Here is a 25,285-nt window from a genome sequence, read left to right on the forward strand (position 1 = left end):
TAGTTTTTGAATTTAATCATCAAGGAAGTGAGTGGCTCCCCATACACGCGGACGACGGCAGCCGTCAATTAAACATGCATGAATGGCATAATAATTTTACTCCAATTTCGGTGCAAACACTTCTGGCTCCTCGCCGACAGGCTGGTGCTACAGCAGGGCCCCGACCGATCTCCTACCTCCGGTGACCCGACAAGGATTGTAACGGTTGCTCCTTTTGATCCTTGCCATTTTCTTGCTACCATGCATTTAAAAACAAGGACACAAAGGGCCCGCTTTGGCCGGCCACAGGCCTTCACTTGTGTCGACTTTTGACGCGGGTCGACGGAGGTTTTCCGTATGTCCTTTTGTTGTTCCACGCTTTCCATGTGTCCCGAATGGCGGGTGGGTTTTTGGTTACGGCAAGATGACAATTTGCGCGCAGAAAGAAATTTTGTCTAGTAAATTGAATAAATTGACACGCCCGTAGTACCTGTCCGACGGTGGACGGTGGTACCGAACCGTCCATTACCTGTCGCCGCAGCTACTCTTCTTCCCATTCATGTCCCACCTGACGGTTGTGACCCAGTTTGTGATGTTTCCGTTCCCCTAGAAGACACCGACCATGTCGAGGAGAAACGAGGTGGGAAAACGTCCCGTACATATTTGATAAATCATTTCCCAACCCCATCAGTGGCCCCATCAATTATGCAATGCCAGACCTGATGATGATGATGATAGGGCGCGAGCTGGAAAAGTGAGATAGGGAAGATGGGCCCCCAAAATGGCGCGTCTTTGCTTTCGTGAGCTGATAATCCCCCCCCTCACCGTATTGGAAGGTGATAGTCCGCATTTTCCAAGCAGCGGATGTGAAAATGAATTAATTTTTAAGCATAGGCTCGATCAAAATAAAACACCACACCAAATTTGATCATTTCATCTAGCCCTTACTAGCTGTACGGGTAATCAAGACGTTAAAGGCACAATAACGTTGCCAATTTGGCCAGTTTCTGTACGAACACACGAATAATATCGTGTAGAGGAAACAGCAATCGACGGAATGAAATCGAATGAGCCTTATGAATTTTAATCATCCTTACAGAAACAGCCAAACCCCGATCATCTATCACACTCTCTCTCCCTCGGCATGTTTGACCATATTTTTTTTGGTCAGAAAAATTTCCATACGATCTCATTTTTTCATTACCAAAGGAGAGTATTCGTATCTATGGATTTCGATGAAATTAGAGGGGGAAAAAAACTACAGCACCTGCTTCCTATCCCGATCGGATGGCATAGCTAAATCGCTTATGCTTCATTTTACGTAATCTCGCGTATTATCTCATATCTCACACCGGAAGTGGTCGTGTGTGGATAGCTGGTTAGGAGGTTGTTGCGAATTTCTATCGAGCGAAATCGCTATTACGTGTGTGTTTTGGAGTTTTAACCTATAGCCACAAAATGGCACGAATATTTTGATATGCAACCGAGGGATCGATTTGCATAGGTTTGGCGAATTTCATCACGCGTTATTTGGCGCCCGGTGGAATATATGTTACATTTCACGTATCGCACACCATCGTCGTATGTTAACGACGTGAGAGCCCATTTGAGCTTTGATACAATGTAGGCCAATGGATCGGATTTTCTGTGCTTTTTTAATCAAGTTTAAATTTACCAAACCTATAAAAACCCACGATGAATTCTTCAAAAATTGTGAGAAACCTCTTCCTTATCCAGAACTCGTTATGAGACGATAATTCAACCAACTTCCCTCGAACGCCCGTTGGTCGTTCTGCTTTAAAATTCCTTCAATAGAACGGTCCATCCATTACAACGATGGCTATTTGACCCGACGTGATTAGAGTGAGTGAAATTTAGTGCGTGCCCCTCGAGAGACCACATTTCCAGCGTCCATCAGGCGCTGGTGAGGTTTAGTGTGAGCAGTTAATGTGACACACGTACCATGCGGGAATGGCACGATGGCAAGATTTTCCAATTGCCACCAGATTTCCCCACCCCAGCCAGCTTGGGCGTTGCTCATCCATTCAAGTACCCGGTGACAGCTTGGTCTGCCGGGAGAGCAAGGAGCTTGATTAAAACGGATTTATTGCATTATTTATGGTCGGCTCATATTGCCCGCTGGCCTGCCGAATGTGACCCCCCTCCCATCGAACGTGACCTCACCCAAAACCGCACGCTCGTGAGGAAATTGAACCATTTTCCGAACCATTTGCCGGGTGCCTTATTTACCCGGGCTACTTTTAAATGCGGTCGAACGAGCGACGAATCAAAATTGAAATTCATAATTAAGCAGAACTTCAAGCGCTCACGCACTTGGCCGCGCGTGCACTAATAATTGCTTCTTATTAAAGCTTCGCCACATCTTTCGCGAACGCAAACGCCGGAAAAGGTTCTTTGGCCCCCATCACGCGTGTGTGTGTGCGTGCGCGAAACAAAGTGTAACTGGGTGGTTTTTCCTCCCTCCTGTACTGTTAGACGAACGTCCGCTGTGTGTTATTGCGTTTTTCATGCCTTTTTTTCGTTGTTTAATGAATTTTCTTACTACGAAAGTCTTGTTTTATCCTTTCGCGAAACGAAACGTGGCGCGATAAGTTCAACGATTGATGGCGTTTTTTCTCCATCACTTCCTGCCAATCGGGAGGCAAAGGCCCCCGTGGCCAGCAATAAATGAAGGAAATATTATTCCACGATCGATGGTTCCAGCCCGTTTGCGTCCGATCGCCCGTTCGTTATGGTGCGCCTGGCTGACGTCGTCAGCCCAAAAGGTCCTCTCGCTCTTCTTTCGCTCGTCGCTCCTTTTGCCGGTTTTTGTGATGCAGAAATATGAAAACATAAACCCACCCACCAGCCCACATCGATTGTACACATCCTGCTCGTTCGTTTCCCTTTTGCCTGGTTTCTTGGTGGTGTTGTTTATGTCGTTCTCGTGTGTCTCACTCTCGCTCGATTTTCTTCTGTCACTCATTTTGTGCTTTTATTTTATCCGCTCCGCTCGTTGCATTAATTATTTGTGCCTGGCTTTGATTATTGTTGTTCCGACTGGCCACCGACGACGTAGCCAGACCGGTCGTTCACCAGAGCACAGCAAAAAGGACAGAAAGAGAATGCGTACGGACAGGATACGCGGTGAGAGGGAAAATTTCTGCAATGACAGCACCGATTTTCTTCCTCTTGTTTGCTCGGTTTGCACCACGCGCACGATGAGAGAAAAAAAAACACACTCATAAACGAACGCAAGAAAGCAGAAACACCGTTGTTTTTTTTTGGAAAAATCTACAACCAAGCGATGAATTTACGCCACGTCACACACTGTTTGACGCTGTTGTAACCAGTGCGTTAATTTTCACATCATTTTCGCCTCACTCACTTAGAAGCAGCCCGGGTTGGGGCGGTTAATTTGATCTTCCCGGTTCTTCAATGGCCGCGCAAACGAGCACCACAACCACCACCACCACCACCACCACGACCACCGAGCACCAGAACAAGTGGTCGCGTCATCATTCGCGCCTCTCACCTGCCCCACGCATCAACCTCAAACGAAGGCTTCTGCGTGCAATGAATCGCGCCCTCGTTCATCGAACTTTCCTTTGCGGCGGTGGTGACGGCGTGAGAGGAGCCGAACTGCGTACAGAACGCATCTTTTCCAGCTGTTTTACCTTCTCTATCGGATTTTTTCCCTCGTTTGGCCTACCCACACACCTACACGATCGCCGGATGCTGCAGAGGCCTGGCTCTGGATGCGGTCGAACGCACCCGGCGCACGGCAGTGTGTGTTGGTACCGGTTAGAAGCTTCTAACGATCACACCGGTTTCCCCGGTACGTCAGATGGAAGAGGGAGAGAATCGACAGGTGGCAGGGGCCGTGTGGAAGCGATGGCGACGGTGGTGTGTGCGTGCGAGAAGAGGAGGCTGCTTTTGATAGATTGATTTTTTTTCATCCACCGGCTTCCATTCTCTTTCAGTTAATTACTTCAAAGAAAGTTCGTGCACCGAATATCGAATGGATAGGCGATAAATTCGATCACGCACACTGAGATCGCGCACAACACTGTTCGATACCGTAACCCGCCATGGTATGGTCTAATGAATCAAAATCTGACGTATGAAACAATGTAGCACTCCGTTTTCAGCACAATACTATTAACAAACAAACAAAAATGCCATAAATGCACCTTGGCGATCAACAATGATCATGCTTCACGGGCACACACTAGTGGGGGTTGTTTTATCTTTTCTTCAATCATCCACAGTTAAGCTCACGTCACGACAAACACTCTGCATGCACTTCAATATATGAGATTCACGATTACACTCGATCGCGGGAACAAACCTTGCAAATTAGACACCTTTTGCTCGAGCGCGTTCCCGATTAGACGCTTCTCAGTGTGCAATGTATATATTGCCGCTATCGGTCGCGATCTCGGTCCAGCTGGCAAAGCCTGACTGGGAGAAACAATACACTCGCGGAGGACCAACGCTTCGCGGCCAATCCATGCAACGACTTCAAACCAAATGCGTTCTCGCGTGCCACTGCGGTGAGCGCGATCCGGTTGTCGCTCTCACTACTCGCTCTCTGAAGCTCGCTCGCGAGAGCGATCTCACCGCTGCTCACAGCTGCTTTGCTTTCTCACTATACTCGACGATCTTACCACGGCCACGATCGCTATGAGGCTGTCCAGTTGTGGAAGCGAAAAGAACGAGATCACGGATGAAAAACCGCAGTTGCCTTTTCATCGTTCGTTTGGAAAATTTTCACCACGGTCGAGCGACTTCTTTGTGAACTATAAAACATTCCGTTGTACCGTAAGCAACCCACGGTGAGATACGTTTTACTCATCGATGAGAGCAGATAGAAAGAGAGGTGAAAACATCAGTAAAATATCTCACCACCTGTTTTGTTCAATTCTCTCATCTCGTGCTCTCTTGCTATGTTGGAACCGCACAGTGTAAATGTAATGGGTCAAAATTGTTTGCGAATAATTTCACACTTCAATACACGTAATTGATGTTTAACATAATGTTTTATCAAAACTTAATGATTTGAGATTCAATTACTACTGTTGGGCTATTTTAAATAGCATTTCAACTCATATATGATTGCAGAAGAAGAGCAAACACATCTAGCAAAAAAAGGATGTGTCACATCAAACACGAAGGTCTTTTTTCGGTATATTGAAAACATGACCATCGTGTCATCTCGAGATACATCATGTAGTGCTAATTGTTTGCAGTCGCAATTCTGATGTAACTATACGTGCAGGGTACGTAAAACGACAGTGACCAATCGCGTCATGTTTGCTTTTTAACACTAGTACAACAATGGACATCTGAGCCTCGGGCAGTGTTGTTGGGCACTTCGCGAGCTTTTCCTCCTATTTTCAATTACTGTGGGGTTTTTTTTCCCATGCTAAAAAACTATACCAAGAGGGATGTAAAAGTACAGCACATGCAGAAACACGTTTGCATTTGGCACATGTTGCAGAAAAATCGAAACAAATCGATTCGAATTTCGAATGGCTTCGGCACATACAACATTATTACCGTTTCAAACACACGCAGCCACGATCACCATCTTCCGCATGACCCACATACATTTGGTGGGGAATAAATTACACAAAAGAAAAAAGAAACAATTTGCCATGAAATTGCAACATTTAGCTCACCGGAGTGCACACGCGAAAACGTTACTACACGCGGAGAATATTTATGGACACACATCGCTGCTACAAGACACCGTGTGTCTCGCCACGGTGCTGCTAATGGAGTGGGCAAAAACAAATAAAATCTGTCAAACAGGAATTAAAAAAGAACAACCAAAACCGAGCTTGTCCATCTAGAAGGGAAGGCACATCCACGAGCGTCGACTCCGAGGCGCAGTTAGTGCGAGAGTGCACGATAAAACAAAACAAAAATCGAAGTTAAAATTAACCCCTGCCCATACTGAAAGCGGAAAAGGAAAACAACCGTACCACTTCCACGGCAAATGAAAACAAAACCTGATGGAAAAGCACGATGCACTCGGCGAAGTTTGGCTTCCTCCCGGTTTTGCGCCGCCCGTGTGTGCGATTCTACGATTTGTTTTAAATTTTGTTTAAAAATAAGCTAGCCGCGGATAAAATTTTGCACCGAGATCGCATTTGCGCGACTTTTAGAGCAAATTCCATTTTGCAAAAAGAAAAACAAATGGACACATAAAACATTTCACACCAGTATGTTGCAAAAAAAAAAACGACGGAAGAGAACTGCTACGAGGGAATTTTTGCCATTGAACACATTTCCCTTAGAACTCACACTTATGCAGCTTCTTAGAAACATGTGAGAAAACGCATTGTGCAAAGATAATAAAAAAAACTGCTTCAATAACACTGAAAGGACTTTTTCGGATCCTTTCCGACACCGCTTCCTCAAAGGATCAGCCGTCTGAGTTTGTTCATCCCATCCACCACAATGGGTGTTCCTTCCCTGCTGCGTCGGAAGGTCGTTTCATTGTGCACCTCTCGGTCTGTACATAAAATACGGACTCCGGTGCAAGAATATTTCCAACTAGGTTTCGGCTGAGCGGTGGACGACGAAGGACTACCATTTTATCATCACCTGAGGATCCACATGCTCACTGAAAACCTGGATGAGTTAGGGCTACGTCCTTCCTTAATCAAACACATGATATGGCGATAAGCGCAAAGGTGGACGATGGTGACAATTTTAGTCTTCGTCTTTCTGGGAAGCTTTGAGAAAAAGTGATAAAGGTACAGAATAAAGGGGGCGAAAATCGGCTCAAATTCCTCGGAAGGATAGTGGAGCCGTAAAAGAGGCTTCCATACAGATAGTGAGATCCAATTGAATGGAGATTGTCAACTATACTTACCGTTCTCTCTTAGCAATCAATATAACCTAACGATATTACTTCTTGAAAATCTTATTATTAACATTAAAGAGGATGCGTGGTTAGTGTGATGAAGCGAGTGTAGAAAGGTAACAATTTATGCAATTTTACAACATCTCAATTGAAAACCTCAATGAAAACACATCATAGAATTGAGTGAAAACAAAATTTTATCTAATTTAATGACCAAAGCGCCTGTAAATGCCGACCCACGCTTTAGCCTACGATATACTGGGATGGAGCTCGAGCACCTAATGGCGAGGAAAGGTCCAAATCAATCCAATACTGACATCGGCGCACAATTTGGGATACCTCCTGACCAAATCAATCGTTAACCTTCGTCGCTTAGAAGAGACAGAAAAAAAGCCATAAAAAACGAAACCGAATCCGTCTAAAAAAGACAACGAAGAAAGGCCAGCCGTCGATAAGTGTACAATCAAATTAACTACGCCGTAGGTGGCGTCAGAGGTTTCTCAGAGGGCAGTTGTCGAGTCCTTTTACCATCCGCAACGCCCGAAAGAATGCGCCCGCTCTGGCGAAGGGCTTTACTCGTAGTCAGGCCGCAACGAGGCTTCAAGGCGGGCCTCGTAGGTTCCACTCCAAGAGGCAGATTCAACTTCCACCGAGCGTTCCCTTCCGATACGTTTCTAAGGCTTCACTGGAAGGACCTACGATGCTCGGTGGACGGGATGCCGATGCCGAGTGATGCCACCATTGATTTCACAGGATCTTCGGTGAATTGATTTCCTTTCTGTCCGACCGAATGCCTGAACGACGGCGTGACTAATGAAATTGATGTTAAAGGTTTCACTTTTCACTCTCCGCACACCTTTGGCCGCCATTCATCGGAACGATAACCGTAGAGGGAAGAGAACCAGATGAGGAGAGGGAAGAATTAGAGAGACGTTAGCTCAGGTTGAAGATTTAATTGAAATGATACACTTAGGCTAGTGAGGTGTGGGGCTTGAAGAATAAAAAAAAGAGCTCCATTCTGCTGGTTCTAAGTAATTGTCACGCAAGACTTCACCTTAGAGAAAGCTGGAAGCATGCTTTGACAAATTTTTTCCATTCTGTTTCATTCGCCCGAGATACGAATTAGCAACCACAGGATCAAGAAGCTTAAAGGACGTCTAGGCAACGTGTACCCGCCCGCTAGCACCGATCGGAAACCGTCGTGGCAAAGAGCTGCTAAATTTAAAGAAAATGATTAGTGTGTGTAGCAACAATTAAAAAAGGACATGTTCCCAAATTCCGGACCCAGTCATTAAAAATGAAATATACAAAGAAGTGTGAGCAGTTTCAGTACGCACACCGCCTCGAAAATACATTCATCTTCTCCTCGAAGGCTCCAAAACACCTTCCCCAAACTGGCTAATGGCAGCCTTCCGCTTTGATCTTTGAGACGACACGAAATTATTACCGACCTGTCAGGAGGCATTTGCGCTCGACTTCGCAACTAAGCCCCGCAGCCAGTCAGCCAGCCACGACAGCAAGCACCCGGGCGTCGGAATAATACGTACGGCCATTTATCTTCCGCTCGCTTTCAAGCTTCTCGCAGGAAGCCCTAATCACGGTTTCCACCTCTTTTTTACCGTGCCAGCATCCCCGCCCAGCGTCGGTCCAGTGTTTTCGCAGTCCTTTTATTTCGAGAAGGTTGTCTCTTCTGTTCACAAGGATATGCTGCATCCTTCGGTGGCTACGGAATGCTTGCTTGTGAGGCACGAACGAATCCGGCGACCAATTCTCGACTTTCTTCAGTTCTTCATTAGCTGGTACACCCACCCGGGCGCTAAAAGTTGCATTACAAACAGAGCGTATTACGGCGGGGCTTAAGTTGCCCAGCTCTCAGCGAGTTAGAAAGTGAGTCTGTGCTGGAAACTTTTCCTATCCTTCAAGCACATTCGCCCTTCGGGCATGCTGACGCCATGACTGATTAGATCCTGCACAGAAGCCACCCAAGACCCACGGCAGGTGAATTGTTGTGGCGAGGCAAAGTTTCTGAGCAGCTCTTTGAATTGTTGAACGCGCGCGCGGTGTTAACGAGTTTTGCATTTGACTTTCAAAGCGGGCGAAACAAAAAATATGCCTCCACTCAACCGGCTGTTTTCGCGATATAATGGAATCGGCTGAAGTTGGACGCTTAATCAACGTCACGCATTTATATGTAACAAGCTGATGTCTGTTGGGCAACGAACCGTCGCAGGCTGTTATCAGTAACTGAAGTCACCCATCATTCGTCAGTGAATGGGGACAACGCGTCAACTACAAAACTACCTAGCTCAAGAAGAAATGTCGTGTGAACGTACTGCGAGAAAAATACCATACGGGTGGTTCCGCGCACTTTCCGACCCACAAAAACCGCTTATCGGTCAGGAACGGTTCATGACACCCGCCAAACGATATCGATAGCGGAGAGGGCCTAGGCTTCATCTTTTTTTCTTCTTCATCCAACTCGATAAGATTTTTCCAAACAAAAAAGTCCAGGAAACCACGCCAACCGCAATGGCCAACCCTCCATCTTCTTCGGTGCAATCTATCGGTATTCATGAGGCCTGCGTTTGTGTGTTCGTGTCCTCATCCAACTCTCGCGTCCCACCGGTCCGGTGGCACGTGTTTATGAGTAACGGAGCGTTTTCTTCGGGGACCTTTACGAGTCACGATAGAGCATCGGTGGCACGAGCAGATTGAATTCCGATGTCGGCCGCCGGCAACGACCTCAAAATCCAGGATGACTTCACGTGCCGCCGACCTCACGGTACAGATCCTAAAGCTTCCGCAATCGCATCCACTCAGCCCCACCGGTGGAGCAATATCGCTACCGTGATTTACGAGCCCCAAGGGGTCTGGGTTGTAAGGTTAGGTCATCGCCTAAGCGGCCATCTAGCGGCACACATCATCGTCCATCGGAAGCCACATTGGAGACATTGACACTCTAACGGCACCGGGAGGGTGGCTGGGATTTTTTTCTCCCCCGAGGGTAGCTCCCTCCCAAAAGGGGCCCGGTTTCGATGAATCAATGACCGGTGGGGTCCGTTCCCGTGTGCGAACATGCGAGCAGTTCGGAGAAGCGCGTACTGCCACCCTTAGTTCTTACATTACATGCCGGCGGCTTCGGTGAGGCGCTTTCCAAATACCGGACCGAAGAAGGAAAAAAAGAAAAGCAATTAAGGTGAGAATGCCCTCGACCCATCCCTGTTTGATTTTCAATTTTGTTTGTCCCCCAAACGGTGCTCCTGTACCTTCCGCGGTACGATGGTTCAGTGACCGATCGCAACTGATCGGTAGCTTTTGGGTAATGGACAGCAGGCTGGGCACTTACGTTACGCATTATCTTCGAACCCGCTAAGGGCAGTCTGGTTCAGTGTTTGAATTGACAGAGCAGGAAATATTTCCCCAAGGCATATTAGATCTAAGCGATTTTATCGAAAAATCATAACGGACAATCGTTTTTACCTTAGTTCTTGACTATCATCAGGAGGAAAAAAACGCTCGCACTTACCTGTAAAGAGAGCAAGAACAAAAAAAGATTAATAATGGATCGCCTGACGATTCAAATCAATCAGATATATTAGTATTAAAGACTTTACTACTTAAAAGCGTCCCATTTCATTCCACCAACCAGCTCAATGGCTTTCAATTTTGCTCATGGCGAAAAATGTTTCATGAAAGACATAATGATGTCGATATACGTGGTTTATTTCACTATAAAATATAATGGTGTTTTAAAATGAGAAAACAGGGAGCTTATTTAAGCGATAAACAAAAAAAAGAGGGGCAGCTTGCTAACCATGAAAAGATACTGCGGCAAAACAGTCTCGAAGTCGGCACAAAGCCGGCGAAATTAGAAAGATGGAAAGAAAGTGTTACAAAGTGCGAAAGAGCGAGACACCACGATGCGAAAAGTGAGCAAACGAGACAAAGGGCTAATCTCTGCGAGACCGAACACGCAGGATCGTAAATCGAGCCCCCTTCTTGCTCGATGTCTCCCAAAGTCGTACGCGACCGAAGGGGTCCGCAAAAACAAATATCAGCTGATTTTCTACGACGGCCCACCACAGCGCGAGCGGTTTCGTGAGCGAGATTTTCCTCCACGTACACGAGAAGATTTCAACCGGAGCTCCGGTTTTTCCGGTCACGCACACACCTGTACGTCCGTCATCGTGCTCGCAAAGGGAAAAGGGAGAATCGACGCACAGATACATTGGCCCAAACGTTAAGTAGAGCGTGTAGGAAAACGAAAGAAAAGCGAACGACGTGAGCAGCAACTGTCACCCTGTGCACGAAAAAAAGAAATACGCAAGTGAGAATGAGCTCCCTGAGATGAGGTGAACGGGATTCGCTAAGAGGTGAGAAGTGATGTGGTGAAACCTTTGAAAATGGATGAGATGTCACCGCCTGCTGTTACATCGCACAGGGTAGAAGAGGAAAAACCACGTACATACACACGCACGCACGTACGCACACTGAACAATCCGTGGGGGAGAAAGAGAGCAAAAAAGCGTAAGATCTCATCGGTGGCCGCGGACATGCGCTTTACGCTCGGAAGGTGGCGTGAGTTTTCGTGATGATGTTATGCAAAGCCAGCATAAAACGGTGTACGCTAACGGAACTTATCCCTAAACATTCCCGTTCCCGATTTTTCCATGAGATTGTCGCTGCGGATGGATTTTCTTCCGTTCGATTTCTTTTCATCTCTAGAGGGATGGGAAGAGGTTTGCTCATTGTGGATCGAAAATCCATCAAACGTAGTTTTAACAAAAAAAAATAATACTCAAAAAATGCAAGGACACAAATGACAAAATTATAAATAGATTTTGTTATTACTACATTTTGGACAAGCAATAAAAACTGGGGCAAAACAAAGGGCATGAAAGCATGATATAATCAACAAATCTTCTATTTCAATTCTCTTCTTTTAGTGTTAAAAAAACAGCACAAAAACCACATTTTAGCTCAAAGTAAGTCCTGACCACATTGCATGAGTGAGGAATGTTTTCACCACCACTGTCCATGGTTGTCTGCTCATCTAAACGGCAAGTTTCCTCAGGCGCCAGCACTGCAGCACGTGCGATCGATTTTTCAAGGTTATCGTAATGACAACCGAAGGTCCAACGCTCCCAATTCATTCCCCCGGCCCTTTTCAGGCCTTTCACCAATATCTCCATCGTCACCCTCGTCTTCGGAGATGTCCTTTTTCAGTGCCAGTGCTCTTCTCAGCTCCCGCCGCGTGGCTCTCCCCTAATCCTACCTCAAAAGGATCGAAGTTTTCTCTCGCTGGACAACAATGTTATTTTGATATCGTATCTGCTCTACTCTCTCCCGGTGAGGTAGATACGTCGTTGTTTGTTCTCTGTCCACAATAAATTTTCCTCAACCCATCAGCCGTATGGAAAGACGGATAAAAGCTTAGAATCCCTGCTGCCTGTTGTAATGATTCCGTTCGCGTAATGCGCGCCTAAATGATCGCGCTTTAACTCGCAAACCCCAAGCGGAGGAAAATTGGCTTAAAATTCAATCGACACCAAACCCATAACCTTTACAACTAAATCCCGCAACCCATCCCCATCGGTAGGACGTTTGGGGGTGGATGAATTTTCAACCCCGACCCCGACGGGAGAACCCGGCACGTCGGTGGTAACAAAATAACAGCCATTAACGCCGCCCGCTACTCGCCGGTCGCTGGCTTCAAACTCAATAAACACATTATGCAATCAATGGCATCATCGCCGCAGTGGAAACCTAAACACATCATGATGATGTTGTGCTCCCTTTGCCAACCACTGCACTCCACAAGGACGGCGCACCGCGCGATGGAGACGGCAGTGTTTCGTACGGCGGTAAGGAGGCTAGGATAAAAAAAACACAACGCACACACACACACACACAGTCACACAAACCCGGACCAGATGATGTAATGGGTGGTTTTCGCGGAAAAAGTTCTCTTCTCGGTACTTTTCTTCTCTTCAAGCGAAAGCGCCACCGTGGCCCGCGTTGCTTGTTATTATTTTTTGGTTTCGTTTGGGGATCAAAACAAAATTTATGCTCGTTAAATGTGCTTGCTTTTGACCGGGCACCGGACCAAACGGGACGAGAAGAGAACAAAAAAAAACCTGAACCCAAAAATGAGACACCCCCGAACGGGGATAGTCAATGTATACGCAATTAATTTAATCACCCTTAGGTCCCCAACACACGTGCGAAAAATCACGTTCGATCATCGAGCGCTGGACACCGAAAACGGCTTTAAAGCAGATTATTTCCAAATTTATGCTACCCGCACCGGGAGGGGACACTCACCGGGGGTTCGAGAAGGCTGGGAAAGTGGGTTTGAGCATTCGATAAATTTCATTACCACCGGAGCGCGGATGGTAAGGCCGACCGGGGGTGGAATATGTGAGGAAAATCGCTCTTCCAAAACGTCTAGCGCCAGCACGTCGCCATCCCGTGTGTGTGTGTGTGTGTGCTAGGATTGACCTTTCGCAGGCCCTTTCGAAGGCGAACGGGATTAGAAATCGATCGTTGGGAGATGAAAATTGGACGTCCTTCGGGAAATGAGCAGCATGCGCGTATCGCGTTTTAAGGGTACGTGATTCAAACACGCTTCGATTTGGGGGGTTATTTATTGAAATGTACCAGCGAGTGCGTGTGAGAAATTAAAGACCGAAAAATACGTATCTAAAATATGCTAAAATCCACTCAGCAGCTTTATGTGCCGCAACGTGGTCGTGTAAAAAAAGAAAAATCTCATCAAAATCTTTTCATCTGAATCGAAATTAATTTCAATCCGTGTAAACAAAAAGCACTATATCACGTTCTCTCACGGGTGCCAAACTACACACCATTGTATCATTTTCATCCTAACAATAACGAAATATACGATGTTGAACAGGCCTCCACAGGCCGGTTGTGATAATGCCCAGTTGGGTAAAAGAAGACGGGGTGATAAACAGTGACATCCGAAGTATTTCCACCATCGCGAAGGAAGGACCGAATTCCCTCGAGAATCGCGTGCATGTTTAAGCGAGAGGACACTGGAGATATAAATGCACATAACACCCTGTAGAAGGAGGGTTGATGATATTTATTTTTACGACTTTTTAACGAGAGCACGTTAGCCGGTGCCGCAGTCTATGTTTGGACTAGAGATTTACGCCGCTAGAAATTGGACCCCCGGCCGTTTGATGTGATTTTTGGACGTCCTGTTTTGCTTTGCTCTTGATGTTGCTGATCGAAAACCAACCGGTTTATATATAAGTTGATGGCCATTCTTGAGGGTTGACTTGGAATCGATTAATTTGGTGCTAATACTTTTTTTCGATTCTGAGTGTGAAACTACTTGTAATGCACTACCTAGAGTAAGCGAGAGCTTCAACACGGACGTGAAACCGGAAACTTTTTATAGAAAAATACCATAACATAAAAATACCATAAAGCCATAACATCAAATTTGCCTAATTGCGTCTTATTTTCAGTGTCGCTTGATATCGATTATTTGGCCGCCAGTACTTTGAGATGGCTTTCGGCATCCCGCGTTCGAGGACGGTCGCGAGCCAGACAGTTCTAATTTTAGCATGACCACGACAAATGGGAACGGAGAAGGGAGGGATGCATTTTCATTTCCGATTTTCCGTGCCCACCATGATGATCGCGTATGGAAAATTACGACGTCAAACGTCCGCCCCAAACCGGTCATTCCATAAACAGATAACGAGCAGGCACATCGGGGCTGTCTACGGATCGAATGGAGAAAATGGCGTTAAAATTAAATTTTATATTCGAACGAAATTCAAATGGAAACGAAAAAAAAAAACTATAACCGGCATGTGAGAGAATTGAATATTAGAAATGGTTTAAGTTCGTTTCGCTGCAGCCGTTTTCTCGGTTCGCGACTTCGCGAACAAGCGCACATTAGACAGGGAAATGCAATTTATTTTATTGCCACACCGCTGGCGGTAACAGCTCGAGATGGTGGGTTTTAATTGTGGTTTTATGACAATGAGGGCAAGGAAAAAAATCCTACATAAACGCCATAGACAAGTGTGCGATTTTAAATCCACTCTTAATTAAGCCATATTGACGATGACTGGAGATATCAACGGACATATGTCGCAGTACCACAGAGCAGACGGTGCGGGTTTTTTTTATATCTTTTCTGTACACTTATTTAAGCGGATAATTTTTTTGCGGAACACAAGCAATCCGAAATGAAAATATACCGAGGTAATTTGGTTGGCTGGGGATAGTGTCTCTTCCATTTGCTATTTAGCAGTAATGGTTGAAAAGTGCTGCTCGTTAGAATGATGACGATGATTGCGAATTAACTTTGCTCGTTAGGCACGAAAACTGCAGGCCAGTAGCCGCCACCGGTTCGCGGGTGTTGACTTTATCTTGGCGAAATTAACATTACATGTGTTTTGCCTACGAAATGATCGATGATTTGGAAATTTTGCCAAATTATTTCATGCATTTTACTCGGTACCAATTTAGAACAAAATGCCATAATACGTGCAAAATTTACCATCTTCAAGATAAATCTTTGATTTCACAAATGAACGTGCTCTCTCTCTCTCTCTCTCTCTTTGGCGATCCAGCGTTTATCGACGTACCCATGCGATCACAGCATGATGCTGTACCGCCTAAAAGAAACACATCTGGCTTCGATCAAAGCAAACACACGCCACAGAGTAACACCATCAGATGTGCTGGCCTGGCGTGGCTATGGCTACTAAGATCAACTCCTTTCTTTGCGTTTGCCGGCGCAGATGATGCTATGGCAGCGAAATGCGGCAAAATTAGCTGACGCAATATTGCAATGCTTTTATTTCTGCTTTTTTTTTTGCTTTGTTCACGTAAACGTTTCATAACTGGCGGTCCGTTCTTTTCTACTCACGTTACATCTTCGTTGCACTTGCATTTAGTACCAACGCGATGCACTTCACTCGAGACTCTCAGATGATTTATTGGGCGAAGAAAGTGTAATCCACCGTGATGATAACTCAACCGAGAAGATGTAGTCATCGTTAATGCATTGAAAAGCATGTCAATTATGGCAAGGAACCCATCGAAATTGATCCAGCAATTACACAGATAGCTAGACCCTATGATAACCCTCGAAACGATGCTTCGTTCTAGGATACTCAATGACCAAGAGAATCTCAAAATGATGTGCGGTTTAATTCCTATTTTTTTTCCTTAAAGTTCAATAAAGTCGTATGCAAGCAAACATCCCTAGGCAGACATATTTTTAAGGCAGATTGTACTGACGATTTTAAAGAAAAAAAGTGACGTTATTCGAACTCCCACCGACGAACAGATGGCGTGGTTTGCCGACAATCGTCTTCAAATCACATCTGTGCTAGAAAACTTTATTTTCATCCTGGCACACATCTTGCGCAATTGTTCCGTTTGTCGGCACAGTTCATTCCGCAACATGCGAATATGAAGGTTATTTCGACAGTAAGAAAACACAAGTCAGGAAATAAACACCTACCATATCCCATCGCACTGCGGATCTTTCCTTTATCCAGCATATGGGTTTGTTTATTGGGTTTTTTTTGTGCCATCCCCAACAACCCATACGCTCCCACATGTAGCTCGACAAAAAACAGCTTCCATAAATAAGCACATTTCATATTTATTTTTGAAACCCAAACAATGTATATTCCTGCGTTTATTTGCGTATTTATGATATTCGAAGCTAAAACGAAAAAAGATAACACAATTTCACTAGGCTCATAGCCACGTTTCGCTACGTTTAATAAAGCCCACCCGTTTCAATTATCAACCCACTGTTTCCAGCTAAAAACACGCTACCACAAGGATCCGAGCCTCGTGACTCAAGGCACAGAAAAAAAGTGCTCACGTGACAGAATCACAACTGCAACTATTTTTAAACACCCATCGGAATTGAGCAAATACAAAAAGAAAGCGAAAACAAAGCACTTTACCTCGGATGGGTGGCCACCGATGCAGAACAAAAATTATTCCACCAAACGTTCCACCAACAGGACGTTATCAGCCACGCGGTGGTGACGCTCAGATGCACCTCGCCGAGGTGCAGGAAAATGTGAAACGATGTCACACCGCAATGTGGGTGGTTGGGCGTGTGCTGTGACGTGATGCGCATCCGTTTCCCTTGAAGCCCTTCACAGCAGCTAGCTGGATGTAGTGTGGAAGAATGCACGTGGGAGGATGATTCCAAGAGACATGCAAAACGAAGATGGAGCAACTTTCAAACAGCGCTACCACCTCGAGAATGTGTTACTAACCCGCGCGAACCGAAAGTTTTGCTTCAACGGCACCGGGGGCCCGATAGAATCTCCTTGACCTAGTTTGCCTTTAAAGCGAAGGTACACCACAAAAAAAATGGCTCTAATTATCGGTGGTGTTTGTTATCAAAAGGCGCGTTGAGTTTGACGAAACCTGCGCAACCGCCCGGTGGGAAGTAATGTCTCGTGTAGTTTGTCGACGGCAAGCCAGCCAACGGAAAGGCACAAAGTAAAACCGGGTGGAAAATAAAAACATCCAACCGGTGGCGATATGCAACTTCCGTCACGGTTCAATTCGCATGTTGGCCAACGTCCGGCAGAGCGAGTGTGCGCGTGAATTATGCAAGCAGGTGAAAAATTAAACAAAAATTAAAAGAAAAAAGCAACATTAGCAATTCAATGGAAAAAACCCCTAAGCTAGATTGTGTAACGTTGTGATTGAAGAGGAAGGATCGATCGTGACACATTTAACTCAAAAACACTATCACTCAAAAGTCTCCACACGTGTCTCGATTGGAAGCACGCTGCACTGCCAGCGAACAAAAAACTTTCAAACGAGCGAGATAAAAAATGGCATCGTTAAAAATGACTTATTACACTGAACAGCTTTTCACCCACGCTCGTTAGTGTGCGGATTGGCGAGTACATAAAAAAAAACCAGCAGCCCCACCAACCGAGATACAGGTGTGATATGGCGCGTATCGCCATCCGATTGTGAGTGTTTCATTTCCACGCAATTTCCTCGGAATCCTCCCTGGCAGATCTATGCTGGAGTGAGGGGGAGGTGGTTTTTTTTATTTTTGCCAAACCCTCACCTGCCTTTCTATCCACCAAACTTCCGCTACTTGTCCGAAAGGAGGTGCTGGCACGAAAATAATTCAGCAAACCGAACAACGGTGCCAGCTCGGTGTCCTGTGGTGCGACACCACACCGAACGGCTTCTTTCTCGCTTGCGTACTGTTAGTTAGTGGGGGGAGGAATGATTTCTGGTGCTTGTTTTTTTTATCCACCACTCGAGAGATCGTTTTATCGCACCGTTCCACCTCCAAGCGCACGGAACCGGGAACGATGGACGTGATTTCAACAGCTGACTTCCTCCAAACAGCTCGAGCAAAGCGAACGAAAAAGGAAGAAGCCACGAGACTTTCCGGTGCGTTACGGGGAGAGTGAAAAATGATTGGCATTCTCACCTCCAGCCCTCGAGCGAAAGGGGTGCATTATATATCAGCGTATCTTTCACTCGCTCGCACCTCAAATCCAACCCGGAATGGACGAGGGATGGCCTAATGGGCTTACAAAGTGGACCACCGAGCAAAGCCCAACAACACACTGTCCCTTCCCCCAGGTAAAGGTGATTTTCGTGGAAGTTTTTCCGCTCATTAGCATGGTCACGCGGATGGCACAAAAAAAAAGATCCCGACAACTCAACCCGACCGGAACAGGCGAACGCAGCGAAAAAGCAGGACATCATAACGGCGAGTCAATTGAAGGCCGCAATGGAAGCCCCTATTTTCCGCCACCCGAATGCACAGCGAGAAAGGAATCGACGGGGGTGCGCTTTTGAGTGTCTTCCATAAATGGCCTTCGAGTGGCACTTGAAGGGTAGCTCGGGTGCCTCTTCCTCGGACAACTCATGCGGTGACTGCGAAAAAAAAAACAGCCAACAGACAACCATAAATTATGTTTGCAACAGATTGGGATGAGACGGCCAAAAAGAATCCACCCCACCCCTTCGAGAGGGAGAAATCCGATTATGGAAACGGGCGCGCGCAATATTAAAACTGCACGGAAACGGTGCTTTACGGGGGATTTATTTTATGAGCTTGTTTTTTTATGGAAGCATTAACGCATGTAAGCGGAATAAATCAAAGCTCTGCTAGATATTCGCACGAAACGTGCATATAGCAACAAAGTTAATTATCTTCCGCACCCCAGAACGGCGTAAAAAGGATCGTAAATTGAAGGTCAAAGGATAATGGGCACGTGTCTAGAGAAAAGCATAGCAAAAAACAACACGTGTGCTACATGTTGAAGAACAATGGAAATGAGGAATTCATGTCTTATGTAATGCTTTTGAATTTAAACGAAAAAAAAACAGAAGTAGTCAACATAATTACATAACATTCAAAATCTCTTTAAAAAGCCATGAACTTTATCAGAAACAATTATCCAAATCCGCGTAGAAAATATTAAGAACATATCAATAAATCTCACTATAATCGACACCAAAATTGGCATGTTCAAAAAGTACCACCATTTACATAAAACCCAGCAATTTATTCTGTCCATTCAAGGCCGAGAGAGAGAGAGAGACTTCCGTACATTCCCCACAACCATCCTTGAGGCTCGCTCAGGGAGAAAATTCCCGCAAAAACCGCAACAACCGTGGACGGAACGGAACTAATCAAATTTCATTATCCTACCCCCACGGATGTGGTCAAGTCACCGATGGCACCGGCAACGAAATGACTCACCCGGGAGCACACGGTGGACGCGAACTCAGGTGGAGAGCATATTAAGGGATTGAGGGGAGGAGGCGTGGGGAGACTTTTCCTGTCGCCACCCTCAACACCGCACGCAAAATGGCACGCTAAAACCGGATGAGTTTTCCTTCTCAGTTTTTCTTTTTTTTTCGTTCTTTTCATTGGGGATCAAGCTTCCCAATAAATGTTTTCCAACAACACACCGCTGGGTGGGTGGGAGGATTTTTATTTTTTCTCGCCACCCCCACCCCAAAGGCTACCCGACCCCGGAAAGTGGCAGTCCAGGCGGAACTAGTCGGTTCGTGATGTGCGCCGGTGATGATGATGGTGTGGTTTGGTGCCCGAATAATGCGAGTTCACGGTTAGAAATACAATGTGGCAGAGAAAAAAAGGCCCACCGACGCACACACACACACACACACACACCTGAGTTGCTTCCGCTATTTATGACACTCAGGTTTGCGCATATACACACGCAACTACCGCGCACTACCCCCCTATCCATCAGGTGTCGCGTGTACATGGGGATGGAACGAAGTTGCGTTTCGCGAACAACCTTTCTTTATGGCACCGGAGAGGATGGGCCGGGCCATTACACTGACATCCGACCATCTGGTTACATGGGCGAGCCCGACCGAGTGACGTGTTATCTTTCGTGTATTTGTGTACAAGCACCACCAGGCAGGCAGGTGGGGGCACTAGCAGTTACTCATGCGCTAGCTAATTGAATTTTCCGCGCACAAAAAAAAATGCCACCACCCATTTGTTGGAAAAACCCCACCTCTCGAATGTCCATTGTCCCACCTCAACGGGAACAAAGAGCTAATCAGCGGTCGAGCATGTAGAAATATAATGAGTTGCGAGAGCATCGCCAATCGCTAGAAACGTTGGAATTGCAAGCATGACATTGATAGCAGATGAAACATGAAACTTGGAAATCACCAGGAGCACCAGGAGCACACCCTATCAAACGAGCGCCTTACTGGCAATTTTATTTCGGAAACAGCGAAAAAGAGGCCCATAAAGATTCTGCTTCCTAATCAATTGCCCCGTTAATTGCCTACACCACAAACATCTATCGTTTCTTCCGCCAGCGTGCTCAGCCATCTCTCCAAGATCATGGCGGCAGCTCTGCCCAAAATTGTGTTCAATTTTCGTACGATTTCTTGAATTAAAAAAAATCGTTTACCACCCACCCAACCCTCAAAATGGTGCCCCACACTGAAGATGCTCGAGAAAAATGCTTCCCGGAACGGCCCACCTATTTCGGGGAAACACGGCGATATTCCGAGAGCGCCCATCCATAATGATGATGCTGCAGAAAGCGCGAGCAATTAGGGGGTGCTGCTGCTGCTGCTACCCTTCCAGGCATCATGTTGCGGCAAACCCCGTGGGGTGGAGTTGTTCGTCGTCTTTCCTTTTTCATCCCTTCCCTGTCCTCCACCTACACCGACCGGAGCACCTGCAGTACGCGGAACTAACCTGCAAAAGCACGTCACCGTTTCCTCGACGTCCAGCGGCAATATGATGCCGGAACCGCCCATGATCTTGCTGAGATTGCTGGCCGAAGCCGACGGTCCGCTCGAACCATCGTTGCTCGGGATGGACGAGTACCGCACCGAGAGATTCTTCGATGCCGACGTCGCCCGGCTGGTGATGGCGTTCAGTACCGCCGTGGTCCACATCTTCGAGAAGCGACTACTGCTCACACCTCCAGCAGTACCACCACCAACGTTCATAATCGTCCGGTCAACCGGATCTGCGTTTATCTACTGCTCCGGGGTATCCTTGTTTCCGCCCGAGAACGATCATCCGACGATCATCACTCACTCAACACACATCTCGCTCTGGAAGCGAAGAAAACACTGCATATCTTTTCCACAAGTAGGCGGGTGAATTGTGATGAAATTTCGCGGCCTACTAGATAAACCTGGTCTGGTCGGTACACACGTCGATAAGCGACTCGCCGAGAGAAGTAACTGATCATCAACGTTGCCAGTGACGAACAGCCGATCCGGCGCTATGAGCGAGCGCGCACCGCAAACAAAAAGCAGTATGTGCGGGTGATAAATTTCACATGATTATTTATCGTTTCCACTCGCGAGCGCGAGGAAAATGCACGAGGAGCTTTCCCAAGGCTCCTGGAAACGCGAACACACAAACAACAACACAGGGAGGTAGAGTTCGCCAAGGTGCTAACCGATCTGTGCAATGAGAGGTGCCAAAACCCGTTCCGTAACACTTCGTGGGCCAATCGATCATAAGCGCTAACAACGGCCCTCAGTAGTGCAGCAGAAAAACCGAAACCAACCACCAAACACACTTGCTGGCCTACTCACAAGCGCTTATCACACGCCACGCAAAGAGACAAGATCTACCGCGCAAATACACTCCCCCCGAGCAGTGAGGATGGACTGTGACAACCACACTCTACCAGCCTGGTACGCCTGGTACGGCAGCTCGCATGTTTGAGCAGACGACGGACAAATACACTACGGTTAGAGCCACAAAAACACCTGTGCACTTGGTTGGCTGTGGGGGCTTTGCGTTACGCGTGAGAGGTGTTGGCCGCGCGAACGCCAACGTCGAAAACTATGTCAAACGTATACACGGGGAAGAGACAAGGAAGAGGGCTCGCTGTAAAGATAACACACAGCAGGGGAAAATGTCAGCGCCGCAGGTCTACTATCGGGGTTGAGCAGAAGCTGCTAGTGGTGGCGATAAGCAGAGATGTGTACGAAGCGCACTTTCAGCTATGGAAGAACGAGTCGATCGTGCAGCAGATGATCTGGACGTAATGTCCTTTCCGGCACTAAATTCCCACAGGACTAAATGGTACACCTGCAAGAGGGATCTCGTACTCGATCAATCACCATTAGACCACGCTAGTTGTTAACAGAAGCTCTCAAATCCAGAGCAAAAAGACCCAGAATAGGCTACTTGTCAGGATGCGCTCGTCCTTGTGGGAAAACCGAGGCGCTATTTCACTGCCCGCACCACCGCACCGCCCGGACGGTGACGACTAACTGCGAAGCACCGAAATATACGCCCTTTCCGTGCAGCGAGACGCACAGAAAGCCAGACACAAACTGTGCGGTGTTGTGTAGGCACCACTGTGCTGTGCTGTCTTGTGGCTCCGTCGTGCGTCGTTCAGTTGGTGAGGTTTCGCCGCGAAAGCTCCGTATCCTCCACCACCGATCACCACCTGCCGGTTGTCCTCGCGTGCGCAACCACCGAAGCACTGGCAGCGATGTGCGCAACACAATGAGATACGAGTGGTTGTTGTTGCGTTTGGGGCTCGATCAAGACCCACCCGTACAACCTCCTTCGAGTCTCTTCACTGTTCCGTGGCCTTCATTTGAAGCCCGATGGCTCGTGGGGAGGTTGTACGGGTGGGTGCTAGATATATGTGCCATTTCCATGGTATGGCTTAGATGTACTGCAACTCGCGCGAAGCAACCAACCGAGCAAACAGACACACACACACACGCACGCATACACCGACGGAAGGCGGAACTAGTGCAAGCTGATCATACGCAACGCATCCGTCCCCCAACCCCCACTGGCAGCCTTTTTGGCACGGTGGAAAAGTGGTGGTTGTTGCACGAGAAAGCCTGCGTGTAGGTTGGAGCTACAGTGTGGTACGAAATATTCGCAGAATTTCGTCAAGAATGCGTCCATTTACGATCGGTACTATTTGCGGGCGTGGAATGGGATCTTCTCTCACTACATCCAGGTCATCTCTCGCTTGGTGTGTGATAAGAAGGTTTGAGGTTCATCCCCTGAAATTGGTTGTGAAAACCTGACCTTCCATCGAATTTCCACATGTCAAGTAGCGTCCGCAATGCACTAAGGCAGGTCTATTCCATCCATTCCCTTGGTGCCACATTGCACACCGATCCATCATGCAGCGCTGTCAACATCATGACCACCTAATTTACATACTCGTCCATCTTTACTCCCACCCACCTTCTAGCGAGCGCTTCTGCGTTTCGTTCGCGACTTTTCCGTAGCGCTTTCCCATTTTTCCTTCCCATTGTGGTACGAGGGTTTGCTTTTGTTATCAATTGCACGTTCGTGCGGATACACACACCCACACAAACACATGCTTTTCCAACGTGTTGCGTATGCATATGCGCGCGTGTGTGTTTTCCTCGCCAAACCACACTAATTAGATACTAACGGTTGGCGAGGCAAAAAGGCTCACGTTTCGTGGCTTGAGCTCCCTCTCTCAACAAGACAGTTGCACCGAACAATGGGGCAAAAGAGAGAAGGTGGAAAAGGAAAATCGCCAAAGCCAAAACAACGCCCGCCGTTGTACGTCTTCCTTTCGGCCACTGGTCGCCTGGTGGGAGGATGATACTAGAGTGAAAACGGTTGGCACACTATCTCACGAAAACCAATGCGCGTCGCGCTATCGATCGAGGGGTTCATCAGTGGGGGGATTCGGCGCCAACAGCAAGAGCAACAGTCGGGTGCAAAATGGTAGCAACAGCGAGAGTGCGTCGGTGCACATTTTTATCTCATCGAAGGCATGATTGATCGATTGGTTTTAGCCAACGCCTGAAGTATGATCGATGGATGTAATTAAATGGAGCAAAAGACAAAAAAGCATTAGAACAAAGTGCACATATGATGAGGGAATTTTCCGTACAAAAGAGCTCCAGTTCACCACCAGTTCCAGTTGCAACCTATCACCAAACCAACACCAAGCCATAGATGAGGTGGAAAAATCGTAAGTGGAAATCCAATTTGGCCAAACCATATGCCTACCACAAGAGAGGGTGGCTTACCGAGGGCGGTCGATGGTTGGGGTAGTTCGATTTCCATGGCCCACCAATTTTCATCTATTTCGAATTCCATTGGACTGCCCCTTTCTTTTATCGCTCTTTCTCTCTGTTTCTCTCTCTCTCTCTCGCTTTCGCTATCGCTCTCTCGCCCCCACAGACGAGATTTTGACCACCAGCATGATATGGAAAACCATGAAAAATCCATACACCACGCTGACGTGGACTCGCACACGCAAACGCAAAGCTTGTTCCTTGCTCGTTTAAGCCTCTTTCGAAAGAGAAGAGGTCCAACCATTTCCGACGATTTCTACTCTACCGAGCACCTTCTTCCCTGAGAGCTTGTGCCAGCGGGCTCATTATGCGAGGTGTTTCTATTTCTGCTCCACGGATAATTATCCACCCCGTTACCGTATTTGGTGCTGCAGAGAGCGCCACCAGGGCGCGCAAATGTTGTGCATCCGTTTCCGCCTGATGCTCGGGAGGAGTGTCCGTCAGCCTTTAGCTACCATTCGAGTGCGTGGCGGAAGTGTGTTGCTGTAATTTATTTGTGAAATTCTGAAGAAACGCCACTCGTGCGGTTCTGGGCAACACAATTGCAATAATTGAATCGACCTCAGTTATAGGAAATCCTGCACTTGAAAAGCACGCTTAGCAGCCAACCAGGGGTTGTGGGACCAACGTGACATCATTGCACCGCCGGGAATAAATGGATAACGAAATCGATACCATCCGCAGAAGCCACCGTCGCATCGAAGGCCAGAATACTCGCAGGATGATGATGTTCAAGTACGGCTGCTTGGGCTTGCAAGCTCATGCCAGCCATCTTCCACTGCCTGGTTGGAGCCTCGGTAAAACACACGT

At 47.0% G+C, this 25,285-nt stretch overlaps 1 protein-coding gene across 1 annotated transcript in view; it reads right to left on the reverse strand.

Moving 5' to 3' along the window:
- The window catches only part of LOC128730667 (MOB kinase activator-like 2), an 87,566-nt gene extending 66,193 nt beyond the window's left edge, over positions 1-21,373 (reverse strand). The window contains exon 1 of the mRNA XM_053823742.1: positions 21,117-21,373. Coding sequence (XP_053679717.1) covers positions 21,117-21,373 — 257 coding nt within the window. The remainder of the gene's footprint in view (positions 1-21,116) is intronic.
- Positions 21,374-25,285: the final 3,912 nt, after the last annotated feature.

This window comes from Anopheles nili, chromosome 2, assembly GCF_943737925.1.
Source record: "Anopheles nili chromosome 2, idAnoNiliSN_F5_01, whole genome shotgun sequence".
In the NCBI taxonomy this organism is placed as follows: domain Eukaryota; kingdom Metazoa; phylum Arthropoda; class Insecta; order Diptera; family Culicidae; genus Anopheles; species Anopheles nili.